General features: G+C 43.8%; 1 protein-coding gene across 9 annotated transcripts; it reads left to right on the top strand.

The window, feature by feature from the left end:
- The first annotated feature begins 32 nt into the window (after positions 1–32).
- On the top strand, positions 33–21,428 carry zip (zipper). Of its 9 annotated transcripts, NM_001202082.2 has the most exons (15): positions 535–622; positions 1,382–1,618; positions 5,915–6,130; positions 9,554–9,710; positions 11,838–11,959; positions 13,697–13,720; positions 14,062–14,085; positions 14,697–14,789; positions 14,852–17,591; positions 17,682–17,986; positions 18,077–18,607; positions 18,670–19,965; positions 20,025–20,188; positions 20,300–20,433; positions 20,726–21,050. In NM_001202082.2, exons 2-14 carry the CDS (start codon positions 1,487–1,489, stop codon positions 20,388–20,390), a joined length of 5,895 nt encoding a protein of 1,964 aa, NP_001189011.1. In that variant the 5' UTR covers positions 535–622; positions 1,382–1,486; the 3' UTR covers positions 20,391–20,433; positions 20,726–21,050. The 9 variants fall into 9 exon arrangements, with proteins under 9 accessions (NP_001189008.1, NP_001189011.1, NP_726506.1 ...); NM_166704.4 differs by lacking the exons at positions 14,062–14,085; positions 20,300–20,433 and adding an exon at positions 14,301–14,420 and having other exon boundaries at positions 20,726–21,428; NM_001202080.2 differs by lacking the exon at positions 20,300–20,433.
- The last annotated feature ends 73 nt before the right edge of the window (positions 21,429–21,501 follow it).

Here is a 21,501-nt window from a genome sequence, read left to right as displayed (position 1 = left end):
TGATGTTGTCGTGCGGTCCAACTAAATGAACTACGTATATGTCAAAAGTAAAATCGACATATACGATACTTAGCTTGCACTAATTTGACCAATATTATAAATTGAAAAGTGAGTTGGAAACATCCTTTGCTACATCTGAATATGCAAGTGAGTGAAATCGGCAAAATAATTTAATCTCATTTCTATTCCGGAAGTATTCGATTCCAATCGACACCGCTTGGCTTGAAGCCGCGAATATTTCGATCTTAAGTGCAGTCATGAACCAGAGGAAGCTGATGCGATACTTTGCTAAAAACTTAGATATTCTGTTATAGAGGAATACAATGGCCGACCTGAAAAAATGTTACAGGTGTGTGCTTTAAACAAAATCTAGATGCGATCCATATGTAGAATTTTAATCAGTGTTGACATATCGATGTATGTGTTTTCAGAAAGCGCTGCCGCGGCCGTCGTGTGAACTACGACATATCGATGCATCGATATGTCCGAATGGAATCGGAAGGCATCGATTACCATCGAACTCGAAAAGTACTCGGTCGGCAAAACGGCAAGCGGCGAAAAACAGTGAAAAAAAAAGGGGGAAAGCGAAAAGACGTGCTCAGGAACTGCGGTCGAAGTCTTTGTGAGTGTGTGTGGGTGCAGCTGTCGCCAAACAAATGAAAAGCGCCTGGCTTGCATTAAAATCGGTAAAAAAAAAATCGGAAATGTGCACAGGCATCCAGCGAATGCAGCGACCTATTCGCCGGCGTCGGGACGCCGCCAGCTGAAACTGCACGGTCGAATTTGGCTGCATTTGCACAAACGCTGTGCTGACGCGGGGAAATGGGAGCATAAAAACCGAAACTTGTGTGCGAAATATGCGAATATGCGAAACCTTGGCTCCCAGTGCGATCTATGTGTGTGTGTGTGTGAGCCGTGCTGTGTGTCGGTGTTGCAGAACGAACCAAGTGGGAAGCAAAGCGAGAGAAGACGAAGAGGAAGAAAAAGAGCCGCTTGTACCTGCTCCGAAAACTGAAACATCCGAAATCGGAGGTGAAAAGGTGCTCTGATAGTGTTTAGCTGCAGTTTTAGGAGATGCAAACTGGTTAATTGCTACGTAACGCTATTTTTCCGCTAAATTACTTCACCACCCCTTCTTCTACGTTCAGCGGTGACTTTGGCTTAAGAAAATGAAAATGTGTGGCCATATTTTTTCCTCTCCGTCTTTCTTTCGCCTTCGCGCTCTCCCTTTTGAAACTCTCGCCGCGCGCTGTTCTCGCCGCCTCCGTTTTGTGCCGCACTTCCGAGATAAAGAACGCAAACGCGAGATAAATGCGAAATATTGTATCTGAGGAGCGAGGCAACATACTCATTGTTCTCATCGATTTGTTTTGTCCGACAGAAAAGTGCATTGCATCCGAAAAGCGAATATCCAGTATCCAATATCCATTATCCGAAAGCAGCTAATTACCGACAGACAAGGAATTATTTAGAGATCGCCGCCAAAATGTCGGAGGAAGTAGATCGCAACGATCCGGAGCTCAAGTACCTCTCGGTGGAGCGCAACCAGTTCAACGATCCGGCCACGCAGGCCGAGTGGACACAGAAGCGTCTGGTGTGGGTGCCACACGAGAACCAGGTGAGTCTACTTAAATGTAATGCCTACCCGTAGAGCATGTTCCTACTCTGGACGCAACCTCTGCTACGGGATTTCTACCCCGGAAGCCACGCCCGTTTCAGTGAACTACCTGAATAGACCCTATAGATAGCCTAAATGCAACAGGAACTGCTACAACTGAGATAAAAATACAGTCGATACATCATAACGCTGTTTATTTCGTGAAGTCGGTAGTCATTAGCCCATTATGGTTTTTTTTTTTTTTTTTGTAAAATTACCAAATGTACTTAATTTTCGTTTAATTTTCATATTCTTTTGCGTAAAAAATTGCTACATGTAACTATCTAATATCTAAGTATTACTTCGCAGTGAATGGTTATTATAGAACATAGTGTGTTCGACACATCGTGATAATATTTTAGCCCTAGCTGTACGTGCTCTAATCAATTTTCACAGTGTTTGTCCCCGGCTTTGCGCTTCTTATCAGCCAACACCTTTTGAGCCATCCGACTCACTCATCGATTGGTCATGAATCACGCTTCACCGATCCGTTTATTTTTAATTTTGAACAGGCCCAACTTCTTTGAATTTTCATTACATTCGCACCGCGGTGATAAACTTGGGTAAACATCCGTTGGCGTCGATGCTGAATCACTCTTTTCTCCTGCGCTGATGCTGAATTAATCTCACCGTAGTAGTGTGACACATTTAACTTCTTACTTGGTCAAATCCGCGACCATTTGGTACCAATTTGCATGCAGACGCTCTTCGACTCAGTGACTCACCTCCGAGGGAGAGTGGAAGCAGGAATGGCCCCAGTTCGCAGTTCCCACTAAGAGCGGGCCAAAACAAGTTTTCAATGTGGCTAGGTATTTGTGGTGTGGACTTGCTTGTGTGGGGCTTTCTGGCCTCAACCACACAGCCAGGCCAGCAAAGAAACGAGCCGAGATTGCGCCAAAGAATCGCTTCCCTCGGAGTTCGGGCGCCCGCTCTTGGCCTATAAATTCAAATTCAAAACTTTGGTCGACTGCTAGCGATCAAGCCTTATGATAACAAGCCGATTGTTTTGCTAATTTCGGTGTGGCTTGTTATTCTCTTCTTCAGTTTAAAGCGATTTCATTCAGGTGTCATTCAACTGCATTCCAACGACTTAATTTCAAGACCATAAAAAACGTAAACAGATAAAATTATCAACCGCTCCTTTCTCCCCTGGCTGCCCGTAATTGCTGTATTTGCCAGAGATAATTCCGTACATAGAATGGTAGCACTTTTGGGTGACTTCGTATAATAAAAGCAACATCGAAAACAAAAGCCAACAACTTCACATTTTTGTGTAATTACGCGATCACTTTAACAGACATTTACTTTACAATGGAATCTCACAAAAAGACAACGGCAGAGATAAAACCCAGAAATAAAACGAAAATAACGAAACGCTCGATTGTCATGAGTGGTCCGTCAGATTGTCTAAAGGCTAAAATTTCTTTGCGACTGACGAACGGCACATGAGACGGGTGGAAATAGTTAAGAAATTTGCATATAGCGCAACTGTTGCTCCGCTGGAATGTCCACAGATACAGCTACGTCTTAACGGGAACGGACCCGTCCAAAAGGGTATTCGCCAATTGTGTCAACACTCGTTTCGTTTCCAGCAACTGTTCCAGCTTTTCGAAATGTAAGCGAATTCGCTGAATAATGGCGGCGTCAGTCCACGTACGTGATATCCAAATTCAGTAATTTACTGGTGGATACACAAGGAGACCTTTTGTTCGTGGCTACATTTCGTTTCATGTTGTTTGCTGAACAGCGATGATTCATCGAATCAATTGCACAGAGAGCAAGTTTATTGGTGGGGATTAGATATATTGTACATTGAAGGTTTCGGGTTATAGGTTAATGTATATTTGCGATCTTGAAACTATTTAAATGCTTTTAATAGTTCATAGCTTACTTTTCCATTGTCCAACGATGAAATTGAAAAGTTAATACTTTGGAATTCGTGAACACGGTGGAAATGTGTTTACACCTCTTTTCTTTTTTCCCTCTTCTTCAGCGCTAATGCTCTTCTTATCCGCTGTCTTTGTTCAGGCATTCCTGAACGCCTCACTCCCGAGACCAATCTGAAAACTTTTTATATTGTTAGCCAAATTGAAGTCGGCTTAACCTTCGTCATGTCCAGAGAATCGATTCGATTGTAACGAACGGCGATCATTAGGGGGTCTCTGCTCACCCACACATGCTGCGTTTCATACTTCCACGCTTGTATGTGTGCTGCTCGTATTTATAACCAAAGAAACCACTTTGGACTTTGTTTGCGACCACTCCCACTCCGCTTCCGCGCCCCCGCCCTTTGGCGTGCCGCGATTGGTTCTGGCGGAGATGCCCGTGCCGCGCGAGTGTGTGTTTTCTTTTCGGTTACGGCAATGACAAACGTAGCCAGCTTTCGACTCTCGTCCGTCCGGTTTACGGTCAACGAACCTGCGCCTCGTATCACGTATGTGTAATATACGCTTCTTACCCTCTCCATCTCCACTTCCATCCTCAACAATGCATATACGTTGATCGATTAAGCGAAGGAATAAAATAAAAGAGTAACAAATTTTAATGGGCCCATCGAACGTTCGCATTTGGATCGTGATGGAAAAAGGGGGACCGGAGACATCTATTCATTATTCTGTTCATATTTACATTTTCGGAATAGTGTAAACAAAAGAAGTTGGCGAAAAACATACGCTCCCAGAGAGTAAATAATGGCCACAGATATATCTCAAAATCACCAATATTCTTATGTGTGCTGTTCGGCCGATACCTTGGCATGTTCAAGGTTGCGGTTGGGCACCCAAAAATAGTCAAACCCAAATCGGGGGCTCCCCTCTGGAATGCACTCCTTCCCAACATTCTTACTTTGATTCCCGCCTGTCTGATCATCACCAACATCTAGGTGTTGTTGATATATTTTCTTTGGTTTCGCTTCACCGATTGCCTGGAATGCCCGAGATGCCGTTGAGCGAGAATCCGAGACTGATGACCTCATATGCCCCAGCCTCTCGCGGCTGCCTCGCTGGGTAACTTCGGACAACTTCCCTGGACCGATAACTCCAATTCCTCTCTTGTGGGGCATTCCAATATCGTGATTCACGCACCAACTGTCGCAGCGGCTATAGCATTTTCCGATTCGGCGAACTTTTAGCTTCTTCTGCCACTGTCGCAAGCCTTGTGTATTTGTTTGTCCAAAGTGTCAAACGTTTTATGCACAAATGTTTTGCAGGCTGACAGCGGCTGCCCACAAAAAAGGCAGACGCCTGGGAAATGAATTTAGATACAGCGAAAGTACTCAAAATTTAGGCCTATATACATGCAGACGACTTTACCTTATGACTAATCTGTAAACTTTTCGCAGCGCGAAAATAATTTGCCGTAGGACCCAGCTGAGTATTCTAAAGAAGTCGTTACATGCTCTAAATGGTTTCATATACGCCATATATGCCCGAGAATAACGACTTTCTTATGGCTGTTTATCAACAGTACCGGAAAAGCGCAAAGATAACACAGGCAAGGCAAGAACCACCACGTCTCTGGTTTTTCCGAAACTGATCGCTGGGGCGTGTGCGTATTTAACTTAATGGACCCGAACCGGGCTGGGATGTATTGCAGATGCTTCTGCCCTGCATCGGCAGGCCGTTGTTGGTCTTAATGCATTTCTGTTTTGCAGCGGCGGCACGCCACTCCACCCTTTAATGACTGAGTTACGGGTTGCCCCTGATTTGATTAATGCCAATGCGTCGCGTGAACATGCTTCCCTTTGTTGTTGTTTCACTTGACTTCTAATTGAGGATGTTATTCTGTTGGTGTTCGATTAAATTTCATGCAGACGTTTCGGAGAAGACTCGGAAGTAAACCCCATTTGGTACCCTAAATTAGTTATGGGTACTGCGCTGCGAACGGTTCAACATCAAAACTGTGATGCTTCCCCAAAATCCGCGCCTTGAACTTGCTAAGTACCCGGGTCGGAGAGAAGGAACCAGACAAGCGGACAGACAGTTGCATCTGCCTCCCGTTGTTCTGGGTTGGTTCTTGCTTCGTCTTCTATGCATTCTTCTCTATGCATTTCAATTGGCAGCGAGAGAGCGGAGGCTGAGTGGTTTTTCTTCTGGCGCTTGACTCATGCGGCGTCATTGCACTTGTTGTGTTTATCGCCTTCCCGCTGAGATGAAGAACAGAAGCGTACCCGTCCTGTTTTCGCGTAACACACTCATACCACACTGCAGAGAAACAGAGATGGCAACCGTGAATAACTCTTTCTATTTTCTTTTACAGGGCTTCGTGGCCGCCAGTATTAAACGGGAGCATGGCGACGAGGTCGAAGTGGAGTTGGCCGAAACCGGCAAGCGGGTGATGATCCTACGTGACGACATACAGAAGATGAATCCGCCTAAGTTCGACAAAGTCGAGGACATGGCCGAGCTTACGTGTCTAAACGAAGCCTCCGTTTTGCACAACATCAAGGACAGATACTACTCTGGCCTAATCTATGTGAGTACCTCGTACATATTCCCTATCTTATATGTTTGTGTTGGCTGCCCCAAGTTTCCGCCGCGCCAGCTGCCGGTAATGTGACGATGATGATGAAACTAAGTAAACAGCCCCCCCCCCTTTCACACATTTGATTTCGCTTAACTGGAAATTTTGAAAGGCCAAACTTTATAAAGGCGTCTTGCCTCATCGCATATCTATTTATTTAAAAGCATCGCAAATATTTAAGACTCCAAAGCTCAATCACTCAATTCATTGCTGCATTCGTCACAGGCCAAATGATTTATAACCATTAACTCACTCTTTCGTCCTCTGTTCACCCGATCACCCGCAAAGCATATCCGCTGTTAATTGGCATGCCAAAAGCGCTTTGGTCTGAGTAGAAAGCCAGCAAAAAGTTCATTTTCGATTCGATGAGAAACGAATTTCAAGTGGCGCGTTTAAATTCGACTCCATAAATCCCAGCTGCTTTGCTTTGCGACTGTTCCTCTTATAAATATAACTTATTGCAGTATTTACAATGGCGGGCTGCAATTGATAAAGATTTATCTTTTGACATACCTTATCATACAAGTTAAATTTAAAGTGAGGGCTAGTTATGTTTTCTAAAGTTGGTAAATGTTTATTAGACTTTTTGGATTTGTAGATTAATAAAAACATCTAAAACAATTTTTGAATTAATTGAAAATAAATAACATCCTTAAGTAGCTCGTTAAATATATAAATCAAGTTTTTTCTTGACTTCAGTAGACTCGCTTTTCCTGAATTCTATGATGACAAATGCAGCTCATTTATGATTTTCCTATGCTAACGATCGTTATACAAACCTACTTTTCGTCACTGAGCAATGTCTAGCAACAACATGTTTCAAGGAAATGTTGCCAAACTTGGCCTCAGTTCTGGATGCTTGTCTATGCCACGCCTCTTAGCCTTGATTCTCTGTTGATTCCCTGAGGCAGGTTCATTGCGACTTATTTTTTCATTGTTATAACAAATTATGTGCCGCTTTTAAAATACTTTATGTACTGCGCCTGCTACTTATCGCAGTCTTTCTCCCTCTCGCCTGCACGTTTTAATTTAGTGCACAAATGGTTGTTGCTGCCAGTTTTTGATGTGGGCGCGAACTACTTTAAATTTGTTTATATCATTGTTGGCAAGCCATGCTTCAGCGCACTTGCCATTGTCGTTGTTGTTGCTAAATTCGAGCGCCGCTTTACTGTTTACACAACCATGCCACGCACACATCTTGCGTCCCTTTGTCGCTCTTACCACGGCCTGTCCCACTTAATTCTCTTGCCAATTGTTGCTAACTTGTTGCATGAACAATGGGGGATTGAGACGGCGAGGGAGCGGCAGCGGGGGCTGCACTTAACGGCATAATTATTATAATTTGTTGACATTTAATTCGATTTTTAAATTTCATTTAAATTAATTCGCCTGGCAGCTGCCGGCTGACGGTAGCTTGTAATCTAATTAATATGCGTCGGCAAGAAGAATGTGTCTTGCACGGCCACGCACACTCATGGCGCTTTGCTCAAATATGCTAATCAAATTGTCAACACTTTAGCAACACCTTAGAAAATCGAAAATTCGGAAGCAAAAGCGACAAGTATAGACCATATTATTCTTTTTTGTAATTGAAGTGATAATTATAAATATTTTTTACTGTCAATAAGTCTATTGAAAAATGTCTAGTCTTGTAATTTTATCAAACATCTCCTTCTGATGCGCTTGTTTACATATGAAATCGGGTTTGAAATATTTTACAAAACATTTGCTTCTGCCCCTGTTGTTGTTGTAATTAATTGATTTACGTCAACCGTGTGACTGGGTGCAATTGCTCAAAAGCAGTCTTAATATTACCTAATATATTTCGTGTGCTTTTTGCGCGGCTGCGTTGGCATCTAAAAGAATCGCACTTGACAACGCAGCAGCGTGAAGGAGATGATGACGTTGGCATCTTGGCTGTTGCTGTTGTCTCAATTCCCAGTCGGTCCTGACTATCTGTAAGAGGCACTAATTAAACTGACCAGCAGAATTAGACAGGATGACTTAATAATGTAGGGTTGCAGTGACAACCAGAGCCAAGTGGCTTCCTTGGCCAGATTTAAATAAGGAATGTAAATGAACCACGACATGTGGTAAATAAAATATGATTCCCGCATCAGCTAAGCAATTTGTTCGCAGATATTGGCAAAACTAACACCTCCGTCTGTCGAGCACATAATTAACAAAAAAGGCTCTGTTCCAATGCCCGCCCGTGCATTCTTAACTTTTTTATGTTTCTCTCCAGGCTCACGTTCTTTGTATTCTTTGTTTAAAATTCTTTCACGTTTCCTTTCCAAAACTCCAAGATGTAATTATATCTCGCTGTAATTTAAATGCCTTGCGGCCGTTTGCTAAACTTGCAAAATATTATGTTTCGTGACCGTATAAGGCTTTATATCAGGTCCGGTTAAGTGATTAATGACATTCAAGGGGACTGTAGAAATATGCACCAGGACAATGAGTCAAGCCAACATAACCGATGTGATTCAAAGACGAGGGGAGCAAACATCGTCACGAGTCATTGCCACTTCTAAGCGGTTGCCAAAACAGCAGACACTGAGAAAACAATTTCTTATACCATTTTTGGATGCCTCACACACGCACACACACACATACAAGGAAGGTGGCTGATTGGCAAGACGTGATTTTGACTGTTAATTGCGGGCCTAAAAGTGATTCGTTTTCCTGCCGCCCTCATCACACTCACCTGTGCAAAAAGTTGAGGGCATTTTCTCTACTACAATAATTGCCAGCGGTACTTTCCATTTCGATTTGTGTGGGCTGGCCCACACTTCTCCGCCCCCTTTGATACACTCTTGCGCGCTGCCGTGAAGCTCGAGGCACTCGCATCTAATGTTTGGGTAGATATGTATTTAAATGGTACAACAAATAGCAAAGCCGCATACTTAGTGCCCACGCCGCAGTCTCGGTCCCAATCACAGTCGCAGTTATGTAGGCTGCCGCTCGATAGATACCACCAACGGATTCGGATACAGATGGAGCGGCAGATACAGATACATGCGTTCGCTGCTTATGGTGCTGGCCAACTTTAAAGCACATGTCACGTTGACTTGGACACACATGCGAGAGTGTTAGCATTTGGGCAACAATAACTAGGGCACAAAAAGCAGTTGCCGGTGTCCAAAGCTGCCGTTAGTCCAAGCATCACTTTGATTACCTGCAGCCCAGTGGATAGCATTTATAGCTGGAAAATTATCAACTTTAAGAATGGGAATACATTGGTGTAAGATTATCCGACGCGATTTATTAATATTACCTCATGTTTTGAATCATACTCCTAAAAGCCCTTCATTCAAGCATTAAGTATACCTAACAATAAATCCCTCGATTGATGGAACAATTTCTTCATTTCAGACATATTCCGGTCTTTTCTGTGTTGTGGTCAACCCGTACAAGAAACTTCCGATCTACACCGAAAAGATAATGGAACGGTACAAGGGCATAAAACGACACGAAGTGCCTCCGCATGTATTTGCAATCACGGATAGTGCCTATAGAAACATGTTGGGTGGTAAGTATCTCGATCCTGCACTTACGTTCCCTTTTCGCTCCACAGCTGCACATACATATGGGAGATGGAATGCCAGAATTATCAACAGCCTTTCCTTTTTTCTCTGGAGCGCGATTTCTGGTCGCTATCAAAATTCCATTCTCCAAATAAGCAAGCGAAATTTTTTTCAGAGCTGATTAGATAAGGCGTGGAAAAGTATATAAGGGAGGGGCATTTCCAGGAATAACGTTGAAGCGGGGTCCATACATGACACACTTTGCAGATATAACTCCAAAGAGGTGCATTAGCATTCGAATTCATACAAATGTTGTGAATCATAATCCCAAACTGGTTTCCTTTTTCGGTATGAATTTTCAAATGAGATTTTTTCAGGTTTCCTTTTCACTTCTGTGCTTTTTAGTTCGGGCTTCACTGAGTTTCGATGGTTTGCATGTCCGTTCCAAGCGTAACGTCGCGCCGGGAGATGACTCACGGCGCTGGCTCCAGCGCAGCAGAGACTCCAGCTCGAGGCCAGGCGTATCTTACTGCGGCCATATCTATAGGTTCCTACATGTGTGTGTTGTGTTTCCTCTGCTTGAGATTGGTTAACTAATATTGCGTATACGTGTCATTACCATATTTGGATCTAAAACTGAGCCCGGCTTCGCTTGGACAGCAGGCAACTTTGTTTGCCCCATCATCAGCTATATTTTTGTTGTCGTAAAAATGTTTAAACATATCGACACCTCACTCTGGCTCACCATATATCACGCTTATTAATTTTCGGCATATGCACATTTTCTTGGTCGTATATTCGCGGTATAAATTTTTTTCGAGAAGTTCGCTCTCAAAGCCAAGCCATTGGGGAGTGGCATTTAATTTGATTTATTTCACTGGCCTTTAATAAACTAAGCCCAGCCCCATCGCCTCCGACTCCATTGCCCTGGAACATTGGGGAGTTGGACAAACGTCACAAACATTTATCTTTCTGTGATTCTCCAGCTGCTCCCCCAACTCGGAGCAATCGCAAATCTTCCAACTTCCAATCTTCCAAAGTTCCAATTTTCATGGAATTCGTGATAAAATGAACACGCCCTGCCTACATGCACATATATAGCAGTTAAAACCGTCGCGAAATTTCCGATACTGGGCAGATGTTTTACCTGTACGTATTTTTTCAGTTGTTTAAAGAAGTTTATTTTGGGAGTGAAGTCTGCTGTGTGATACAAAATAAAAAGTTTTTACAGCTCTTCAACAAGTGCAAAAAGTGAATGAATGAAACTTATGATCGATTGTAGCTTCGAGCCATAAAATGCATTGGCTATCAATGACACATATTTCGCATACCCCTTATTCGCAGCGTAATAATTTGAGAAACTCTTAATTCGCCTTCTGAGCATTAAATTTATTAATGACAAAAAAAACTGTGAAAAAATTTCCATAAAATGAAGTGTGGAGATACAAAAATTAGGCCCATGTATGGTCGAATATAGAATGTAGCTTGTATGTACGTATAGATATGTGACTGGGTCTATCCATAAAAATAAATAAGTACGGGGTCGTGATATGGAAGCTGTTTGGTTGTTTGGAGCTCCATGTCTCAGAGTAGATACATATATCTTACTCGCGTCTCTCTGCCTGAATTTGTGGTTAGCTTAATGCTGGATCGTATGACGAGGCTGTCAGTTGCGGTGGGGGGTGTGGTGATCCCGGGGTGCAGTGCGAATCTAGTTCGCTGTATTCTACATGGGATCATTGGCGCCATACCAAGCAACAGCAATTTACTGCTTGTGTGTGTCTGTTGTCTTTTGTATCTTTCAGATATGCACGCTGAAATCAACTGTTTTATTTTTAATTTCAAAATAACAGTTGAGCATTGAAGCCTAAGCGAAAATCGGTTGATAGTTATTTGCATGCTATGATTTCATTTGATGTATGTCCCATTTATCACCCATCAACTATTCTGGGTTTTACTTTCTGGGCTCGTTTTTTGCCCGTTTAAATTTGGGTCAACAGAAAATTCAAGCTGAGGTGCGCATTTAACATTTTAATTACATTTTTGGCTGGTCAGCCGCATTGTTCCGCATATGAAGCAAGTGACAGCTTACCTTCTTACACTTTCACTTTCATTTTTTTTTTTTTTTGCAGATCGCGAAGACCAATCGATTTTGTGTACTGGCGAATCGGGTGCTGGCAAAACGGAGAACACCAAGAAGGTCATCCAATTTCTAGCCTATGTGGCAGCTTCGAAACCCAAGGGCTCGGGTGCGGTAAGTACAGAAGAGCAAAATCAGAAATGAGACCCTAGATCGGAAGCAAATGCAAAGTTGTATGCCCCATTGGGTGGTGATATCTGCCGGAGAAATACAGCCCCATATGGGGTTTTTCACTAGAAGTGCTTATTAAACTCACATTAATTGCACGCAAGCCAGACACTTGTTATTATTTGGTATTGTAATTAATGAGACCAACAACGTTAGCGGGAATTTCACGACGCTAACATAAGCACATATGTATATGTTTGTTGTCGGCAGATTGGCTTTAAACCCCCTTCTAATCTAGAACTTATTCGTGGGAGTATGCAGTATATCTGTTTTAAATTAGCAATATCAGTCAAGTTTTAAATTTATTAGGCTTAACAGAGCAATCAGATCCGCTGACATTGCTATTTATACATATATAGGTTGTAAAAGCTATTCCTCAATAACGACCTCAAGAACTAGAATAAACTTCAGTTGAATTCAGAGATTCAGAGTGCTAAACTGATGCTCCCCATATGGTGGATGGATGGCCGAGGGTAACGCTTAAATATGTGGATGGCTGATGACATGGCAGCTGGCTTATGTGCTTTGTGATCCCGGGAGCCGGAGCACACTTCATTAATCAAGAGCCATAGTTGCTGACAAATTTTGTCGTTTACAGCAATAAAATAAACACCATAAAAAAGTTGGGAGAATTGAAATTGAAAGGCAATTGATAAAAAAAAAAAAAAAAATTAAATCGCGAAAATTGCGACATTCGATAAATTTCTGGGGCAGCAATTGCTGCTCTGTACAGTTTGCTACTGTTGGGGTTGCCATATCCATAACTGTGGGGACAAGCCGTTTTTAGTGCATTTCGGACTTGCTCAATCCTTTCGAGATCAAACAAGCTGTTCTTGAGCTCCAAACACACTTTTTACTATGTTTTATTTGTTTACTGCCTTATATGACCCTGGTGCTGAAGCTGCAGACGAAGTTGAGATTATTTTTCTGCTGTGAACGTGATAAGCTGCAAATATACTTAAAAAGCTTCTTAAGACATTAAACAAATCTACAAGCCTTTTATTTGAACCATTCAGAGATCTTGCATAAGCATATCGCTTTATACCTTGCTGTTCATACCTTATTTTAAGAAAAAATTGTCTATGTGGTATTATCTCTGATTCTAAGTTCCATAAATATACGCTGACGATAAAAAACCATATAACATTGTCTGCAGTGAATCATAGCAAGTTACTGTAGAACTGAATTGAACCAAAGGTAATTTTCGTTAGTTTGATTAGAAAATGTGTGTTTTAGTGGTACTTATCAGGTCAAGATAAGAGGAGCGATAAGAAAACCCGAAAACAAACATGGATATAACTTTGCATTTGTTTAAAAATGATATCGTTTTTTTTTTTCATGACTTCAGTTCTTATCAAATATTTTTGCTTGATGCTGAGGATGAGGCAAAATTTAAATTGATTTTTGATCTGATATAATTATTATTTATTATTGATCTTATTTATTTTCATGTCCTACACATAAACACTCCACTATGCTACACAACACACCTATAAATATACGCACACTCACCCTGTACATTGGACTTTGGTTGTTGTCTTCACTCTAAACTCTGATCAATATGTTTATAAAATTTGTAAATATAATTTGTATAAAATGCTGCCAAATGTCACAATCAATCCAAATATCCAACAACCAAATCAAACCTCAACACCTCCAACCAATTGACACCAACTCCGACAGGTGCCGCATCCCGCCGTGCTCATTGTAAGTATTCGAGGATTGAGAATCCTGAAACGTTTTCCCTCTTTGTGTTTCAAAATTAACTCGAATTATTTAACCCCGTTCATTGTTTAATTAAACTTACTTTTCACCCACTGTCTATTTCTGATCCCAACAACACCCTTGATTTCCAAACGTTATTTTCTTAATCCTTTAAATGTGGCCGAAATATTACTATTAACCCTCTCCGAATGAACTCTCCCAACTCTTCGTTTGGTTCCCTTGTTGCTGTCCCATCCAAGTCAACACTCATCTACTCAATCTCATCTCTCTGCTCTGCTTTGATCTGCTCCCTCATTGTACAACATATGCCAACGAAATTCTAGAGTAGTCATCAAGAGACATTTGCGGTAAAGTATGCTTGACGTCCAAAAATTCTTTTAAATATAATTTTGTAGTAAATTGTCGTGCCGTAGGCTTCGATTCATTTGTACCTGTGTATTTCGAAATCTAAGCATGGTTTTAAGGCTGGATAGATCAATGCGCGTAATAAACGATGAGAGTCATCAAGAAATCCTGGAATATCCACCCCGTACCCCATAATCCCATTCCCACCTAATTGCAGAACTTCTCGGTCAACACAAACAAGTACATAAAGGTCAAGATTATGGCCCAAAATCAGAATCAGACGATCGAGGTAGTCAATGGATTGAAGATGGTGGAAGTTAATTCCAACTGTCAAGAGGTAAACCGGGTGATGCCATTGCGCCGGCATTGATCGTGAGAAGCTGTAGGATATCGTCCAGTGTTTATTGTCCTTCGTTATGCTTGGCTTTGTCTCCTTTCTGCATGATTTATTAAGCTAACCATATCTAGTTTTGTAGATACTTTATGTTGCTTGTGATGTTACTGTTCTTGTGTTAAGACTGCTTTCGTAAATATATGTGTCTAACCCCTAACCTTACATAACGTGAAACGTATTAACCTAACATAAATATAATCTTGTCTATCCTCTAAACAGGGCGAGCTGGAGCAACAGCTGCTGCAGGCAAATCCCATTCTGGAGGCCTTTGGCAACGCCAAGACGGTCAAAAACGATAACTCTTCACGTTTTGTAAGTTGTTTGCTTCTTTGTTTTACAACACAGAATGCCAATTTCCGTTTGCCTCATTGTAGGGTAAATTCATACGGATCAATTTCGATGCCTCGGGATTTATCTCGGGAGCCAACATCGAAACATATCTGCTGGAGAAGTCGCGTGCCATTCGTCAAGCAAAGGACGAACGAACATTCCATATATTCTACCAGTTGCTGGCTGGGGCCACGCCGGAGCAGCGCGAGAAGTTCATACTGGATGACGTTAAATCGTATGCATTCCTTTCCAATGGCAGCCTGCCTGTACCTGGCGTGGACGATTACGCCGAGTTTCAGGCAACGGTTAAGTCCATGAACATCATGGGCATGACATCAGAGGATTTCAACTCGATATTTCGCATCGTGAGCGCCGTCCTACTGTTCGGTAGCATGAAATTCCGTCAGGAGCGCAACAACGATCAGGCAACTCTACCAGACAACACGGTGGCCCAGAAGATTGCGCATCTACTCGGACTTAGTGTGACAGACATGACCAGGGCTTTCCTGACGCCACGCATTAAAGTGGGTCGTGACTTTGTTACGAAGGCCCAAACAAAGGAGCAGGTGGAGTTCGCCGTGGAGGCCATTGCTAAGGCGTGTTACGAGCGAATGTTCAAGTGGCTTGTGAACCGGATTAACCGTTCTTTAGACCGCACCAAGCGCCAAGGAGCCTCCTTTATTGGCATTCTCGATATGGCGGGTTTTGAAATATTTGAACTCAACTCCTTTGAGCAGCTGTGTATAAACTACACTAACGAGAAACTGCAGCAGCTCTTTAACCACACCATGTTTATCCTGGAGCAGGAAGAGTACCAGCGCGAGGGTATTGAGTGGAAGTTCATCGACTTTGGGTTGGACCTGCAGCCTACCATCGACCTGATCGATAAGCCCGGCGGCATCATGGCACTGCTGGATGAGGAGTGCTGGTTCCCTAAAGCCACTGACAAGACGTTTGTAGATAAACTCGTATCGGCCCACTCTATGCACCCCAAGTTTATGAAGACAGACTTTCGAGGAGTCGCAGACTTTGCAATAGTGCATTACGCCGGGCGTGTTGACTACTCGGCGGCCAAGTGGCTGATGAAGAACATGGACCCATTGAACGAGAACATCGTGTCGCTCCTCCAGGGCTCCCAGGATCCGTTCGTGGTGAACATCTGGAAGGATGCTGAAATCGTTGGCATGGCACAGCAGGCCCTGACTGATACCCAGTTCGGGGCCCGCACCCGCAAGGGCATGTTCCGCACCGTGTCCCATCTGTACAAGGAGCAGCTGGCTAAGTTGATGGACACTCTGCGCAACACGAACCCGAACTTTGTGCGCTGTATCATACCGAACCACGAGAAGCGCGCCGGCAAGATCGATGCTCCCTTGGTGCTTGACCAGTTGCGCTGCAACGGTGTGCTCGAGGGTATTCGTATCTGCCGCCAGGGCTTCCCAAATCGCATTCCCTTCCAGGAGTTCCGCCAACGATACGAACTCCTTACACCCAACGTGATTCCCAAAGGATTCATGGACGGAAAGAAGGCCTGCGAGAAGATGATTCAGGCGCTGGAGCTTGACTCGAACTTGTACCGAGTGGGCCAGTCGAAGATCTTCTTCCGCGCTGGTGTCCTCGCTCACCTGGAGGAGGAGCGTGATTTCAAGATATCCGATCTTATCGTTAACTTCCAGGCCTTCTGTCGTGGCTTCCTTGCGCGTCGCAACTACCAAAAGCGCTTGCAGCAACTAAACGCTATTCGAATCATCCAGCGGAATTGTGCCGCCTACCTTAAGCTTCGGAACTGGCAGTGGTGGCGCCTCTATACTAAGGTCAAGCCCCTGTTGGAAGTTACAAAGCAGGAAGAGAAGCTTGTCCAGAAGGAGGATGAGCTGAAGCAGGTACGCGAGAAGCTTGACACTCTGGCCAAGAATACGCAGGAGTACGAGCGCAAGTACCAGCAGGCTTTGGTGGAGAAGACCACTCTAGCAGAGCAGCTTCAAGCCGAAATCGAACTTTGCGCCGAGGCCGAGGAGTCGCGCTCTAGACTAATGGCACGCAAACAAGAACTGGAGGATATGATGCAAGAGCTTGAGACGCGCATCGAAGAAGAAGAGGAACGAGTCCTCGCGCTTGGAGGCGAAAAAAAGAAACTTGAGCTTAATATTCAAGATCTGGAAGAGCAACTCGAAGAAGAAGAGGCCGCACGCCAAAAACTACAATTGGAGAAAGTGCAGCTCGACGCTAAAATTAAAAAGTACGAAGAAGATCTTGCGTTAACTGACGACCAGAACCAAAAGCTTCTGAAGGAAAAGAAGCTATTGGAAGAGCGTGCTAACGATCTGTCCCAGACACTTGCTGAGGAGGAGGAAAAGGCTAAACACCTGGCCAAGCTGAAAGCCAAGCACGAAGCCACAATCTCGGAGCTCGAGGAACGTTTGCACAAGGATCAGCAGCAGCGACAGGAGTCTGATCGATCTAAGCGGAAGATCGAGACTGAAGTTGCTGATCTTAAAGAACAGCTGAACGAACGGCGCGTACAAGTAGATGAAATGCAGGCTCAACTGGCCAAACGCGAGGAAGAACTTACCCAGACTCTGTTGCGCATTGACGAGGAATCGGCCACGAAGGCCACCGCACAAAAGGCTCAACGCGAGCTGGAGTCGCAGCTGGCCGAGATTCAAGAGGACCTAGAGGCCGAAAAGGCGGCCCGTGCCAAGGCGGAGAAGGTTAGACGCGACCTTAGCGAGGAACTAGAGGCTCTCAAGAATGAGTTGCTGGACTCGCTGGACACCACAGCCGGTAAGACTAAGCATCTATATTTTAAAAATGTTTTCAAGAAATCCGTATCATTACCACTATTAAATTAAAAAAATTTTTTTTGACAAACAGCTCAGCAAGAATTGCGTTCTAAACGCGAGCAGGAGTTGGCTACCCTAAAAAAGTCTCTCGAAGAGGAGACTGTTAACCACGAAGGTGTTTTGGCCGACATGCGACACAAACATTCGCAGGAGCTCAACAGCATCAACGATCAGCTTGAAAACCTACGAAAAGCCAAAACAGTCCTTGAAAAAGCCAAGGGCACCTTGGAGGCGGAAAACGCCGACTTGGCCACTGAACTGCGCAGCGTCAACAGCTCCCGGCAAGAAAACGACCGACGGCGCAAGCAGGCAGAGTCGCAGATTGCTGAATTGCAGGTAAATAATCACGAAAAATGTGTGATATATATAAATATGATATTTCTATAAAAAAAAAATAACGTATATGTATGCCTATGTTTTGGACAGGTAAAACTGGCTGAGATTGAACGCGCCCGCTCGGAACTTCAGGAGAAGTGCACAAAACTGCAACAGGAAGCTGAGAACATAACAAACCAGCTGGAGGAAGCCGAACTAAAAGCCTCGGCCGCCGTAAAGTCTGCAAGCAACATGGAATCACAGCTTACTGAAGCCCAGCAGCTGTTGGAAGAGGAAACGCGCCAAAAGTTGGGTCTCAGCTCCAAGCTGCGTCAGATCGAGTCAGAGAAGGAGGCTCTACAAGAGCAGCTTGAGGAGGATGATGAAGCCAAACGTAATTACGAACGAAAACTGGCCGAAGTCACCACCCAAATGCAAGAAATTAAAAAGAAGGCCGAGGAAGATGCAGATCTGGCCAAAGAACTGGAAGAGGGGAAGAAGCGGCTCAATAAGGATATCGAGGCATTAGAACGGCAGGTTAAGGAACTTATTGCCCAAAACGACCGCCTCGACAAAAGCAAAAAAAAGATACAGTCGGAGCTTGAAGATGCCACCATTGAGTTGGAAGCGCAACGTACGAAGGTGAGTTTTTGTCTGAATTAAATAAACTAGTTCTAATAAAAAAATTGCATGTCCTTGGTCAGGTGCTCGAATTGGAGAAAAAACAAAAAAACTTCGACAAAATTCTTGCCGAGGAGAAAGCCATATCAGAACAGATCGCCCAAGAGCGTGATACTGCAGAACGAGAGGCCCGCGAAAAGGAGACCAAGGTGCTGTCGGTTTCCCGCGAGCTAGACGAAGCCTTTGACAAAATTGAAGATCTTGAGAACAAGCGAAAGACCCTCCAAAATGAACTCGATGACTTGGCCAACACACAGGGTACAGCCGATAAAAACGTCCACGAACTGGAGAAAGCGAAGCGGGCGCTAGAGTCTCAGCTGGCTGAACTGAAAGCACAAAACGAGGAACTTGAGGACGACCTACAGCTGACCGAAGACGCGAAATTGCGCCTAGAGGTGAACATGCAGGCCCTTCGTTCCCAGTTTGAACGCGACCTGCTAGCTAAGGAAGAGGGTGCCGAGGAGAAAAGACGCGGACTTGTCAAGCAACTGCGGGATCTTGAGACCGAACTAGACGAGGAACGTAAACAGCGCACGGCTGCTGTGGCGTCAAAAAAGAAACTGGAGGGCGACCTGAAAGAGATCGAAACCACCATGGAGATGCATAACAAGGTGAAGGAAGATGCGTTGAAGCATGCGAAGAAGCTGCAAGCACAAGTCAAGGACGCGCTGCGCGACGCCGAGGAGGCAAAGGCCGCCAAGGAAGAGCTACAGGCGTTGAGCAAGGAGGCGGAGCGCAAGGTCAAGGCCCTGGAGGCAGAAGTATTACAGCTGACTGAAGATCTGGCCAGCTCAGAGAGGGCGCGACGTGCTGCCGAAACGGAGCGTGACGAATTGGCCGAAGAAATTGCCAACAATGCCAACAAGGGATCCTTAATGATCGACGAGAAGCGCCGATTGGAAGCCCGCATTGCCACTCTTGAGGAGGAGTTGGAGGAGGAACAGTCCAACTCTGAGGTGCTGCTGGATCGCAGCCGCAAGGCGCAGCTGCAGATTGAGCAGCTGACCACTGAGTTGGCAAACGAAAAATCGAACTCTCAGAAGAACGAAAACGGGCGCGCTCTGCTCGAACGCCAAAACAAGGAGCTGAAGGCTAAGCTTGCCGAAATAGAGACAGCACAGCGCACTAAAGTAAAGGCGACAATCGCCACGCTAGAGGCCAAGATCGCCAACCTAGAAGAGCAGCTGGAGAATGAGGGCAAGGAGAGGCTGTTGCAGCAAAAGGCCAATCGGAAGATGGACAAGAAGATTAAGGAGCTTACAATGAACATCGAGGATGAACGGAGACACGTCGACCAGCACAAGGAGCAAATGGATAAGGTAAATAATAAAATGGCTCATTAATACGAATTCCTACTGAAAAGTATTTGCTTTTATAGCTGAATAGCCGCATTAAACTGCTCAAGCGCAACTTGGACGAGACCGAAGAGGAATTGCAGAAGGAGAAGACGCAGAAGCGCAAATACCAGCGTGAGTGCGAGGACATGATTGAATCGCAGGAAGCCATGAATCGTGAGATAAACTCACTTAAAACGAAACTACGGTGAGTCTTGGACTGTGTCAACATATTTCTTCTATGATCATGACGGGGGTTCCTTAGTTCTCTCTTGGAGATGCAATTTGATTATTGTTTGAAATTTATCTTTGGTTTAAGCTCCATACAAGTAGCCGAGACTGAAAAGGCCAAGGCATATTCGCCAAAAAAGGATGCCGCACTCATTATGAATTGTGAGGGTCTGCATTAGGTTTCGTTTCGCTTCGATTCGCTTCGTTTCCTTCTCGTAGGCTGTAAGTGCTGATGTTCGCCCTGATCCTTAGAACCAGTGAATGTCAACCGAACCCAGCAACCAAAAAATTGTGTTTTCTTTGCATGTTAGGAACAGAACTCACGTAAAGACCAAACTGCAAATTTATGCAATTCTCCAAACTTCCTCAAAAAAAGTTCTTAGTCGTGAACCCTCCAACGTACCCCTGTTTGGACTTGTGTATATGTTGCCCCTGCACTGCACGCTCACAGAAAGACGGAAAATACGTCCTGAACAGAAATACTAATTATATGTCGTGGTCTATTCCTTCCTAGACGCACCGGCGGCATTGGTCTCAGCTCCAGTCGGCTCACGGGTACACCTTCATCAAAGCGTGCAGGAGGAGGCGGTGGCGGCGACGACTCATCGGTCCAGGATGAATCATTAGATGGAGAGGATTCTGCCAATTGACGCGTTAATTATTAGATGAAGAAAAAGTTGAATCGCAGGAAGAAGGTGATGATGAAGAGCAAAATAAACGATTATATTTAATGTTTCTTTTATATAATTTCTCTGTTATTTTTTATATAAACTATTATACATACTTAAATTAAAACGTAAACGAAAAAACCAACATTTTTATAACGACAAAACTTAAACAAAAAAAAAAAACAATGTTGTAAACACACACACTCAAGAATTTTCGCATCCCTCGAATGACGGCGTATTTAAGTGGTCAACGAAATCAAGTAAAATAATACAACACACACATCAACCAATAAACGTATTAACTCTCAGATCCAGAAACCCGCAAACACCAATAAAGAGAGACTAAATCCACAGAAAATTGATTTCTAAATTTTTTCTACCTTAATATAAAACCGATAGAATTACTCGATGCAATGTAATTTACGCATTTAACAACTAAAACGGTTTTCAAACAGAACAAAGATCATAACAGAAAATCAAATGTTGAACACGCAACTAATATACGAATTTCGTTTTTGTTTAGAAACTTAACAATAAAATATTTGCTACATGAACATTATCTTTCCTTGGGCAAATAAGTGTTGCAATGTGGCCAACTTAATTTATTATAGGGAAAACATAT

The sequence above is a fragment of the Drosophila melanogaster genome, chromosome 2R (genome assembly GCF_000001215.4).
Source record: "Drosophila melanogaster chromosome 2R".
Taxonomy (NCBI): domain Eukaryota; kingdom Metazoa; phylum Arthropoda; class Insecta; order Diptera; family Drosophilidae; genus Drosophila; species Drosophila melanogaster.
The sequence above is the reverse complement of the archived record's forward strand: the minus strand, read 5'-3'. Positions and strand labels throughout refer to the sequence as shown.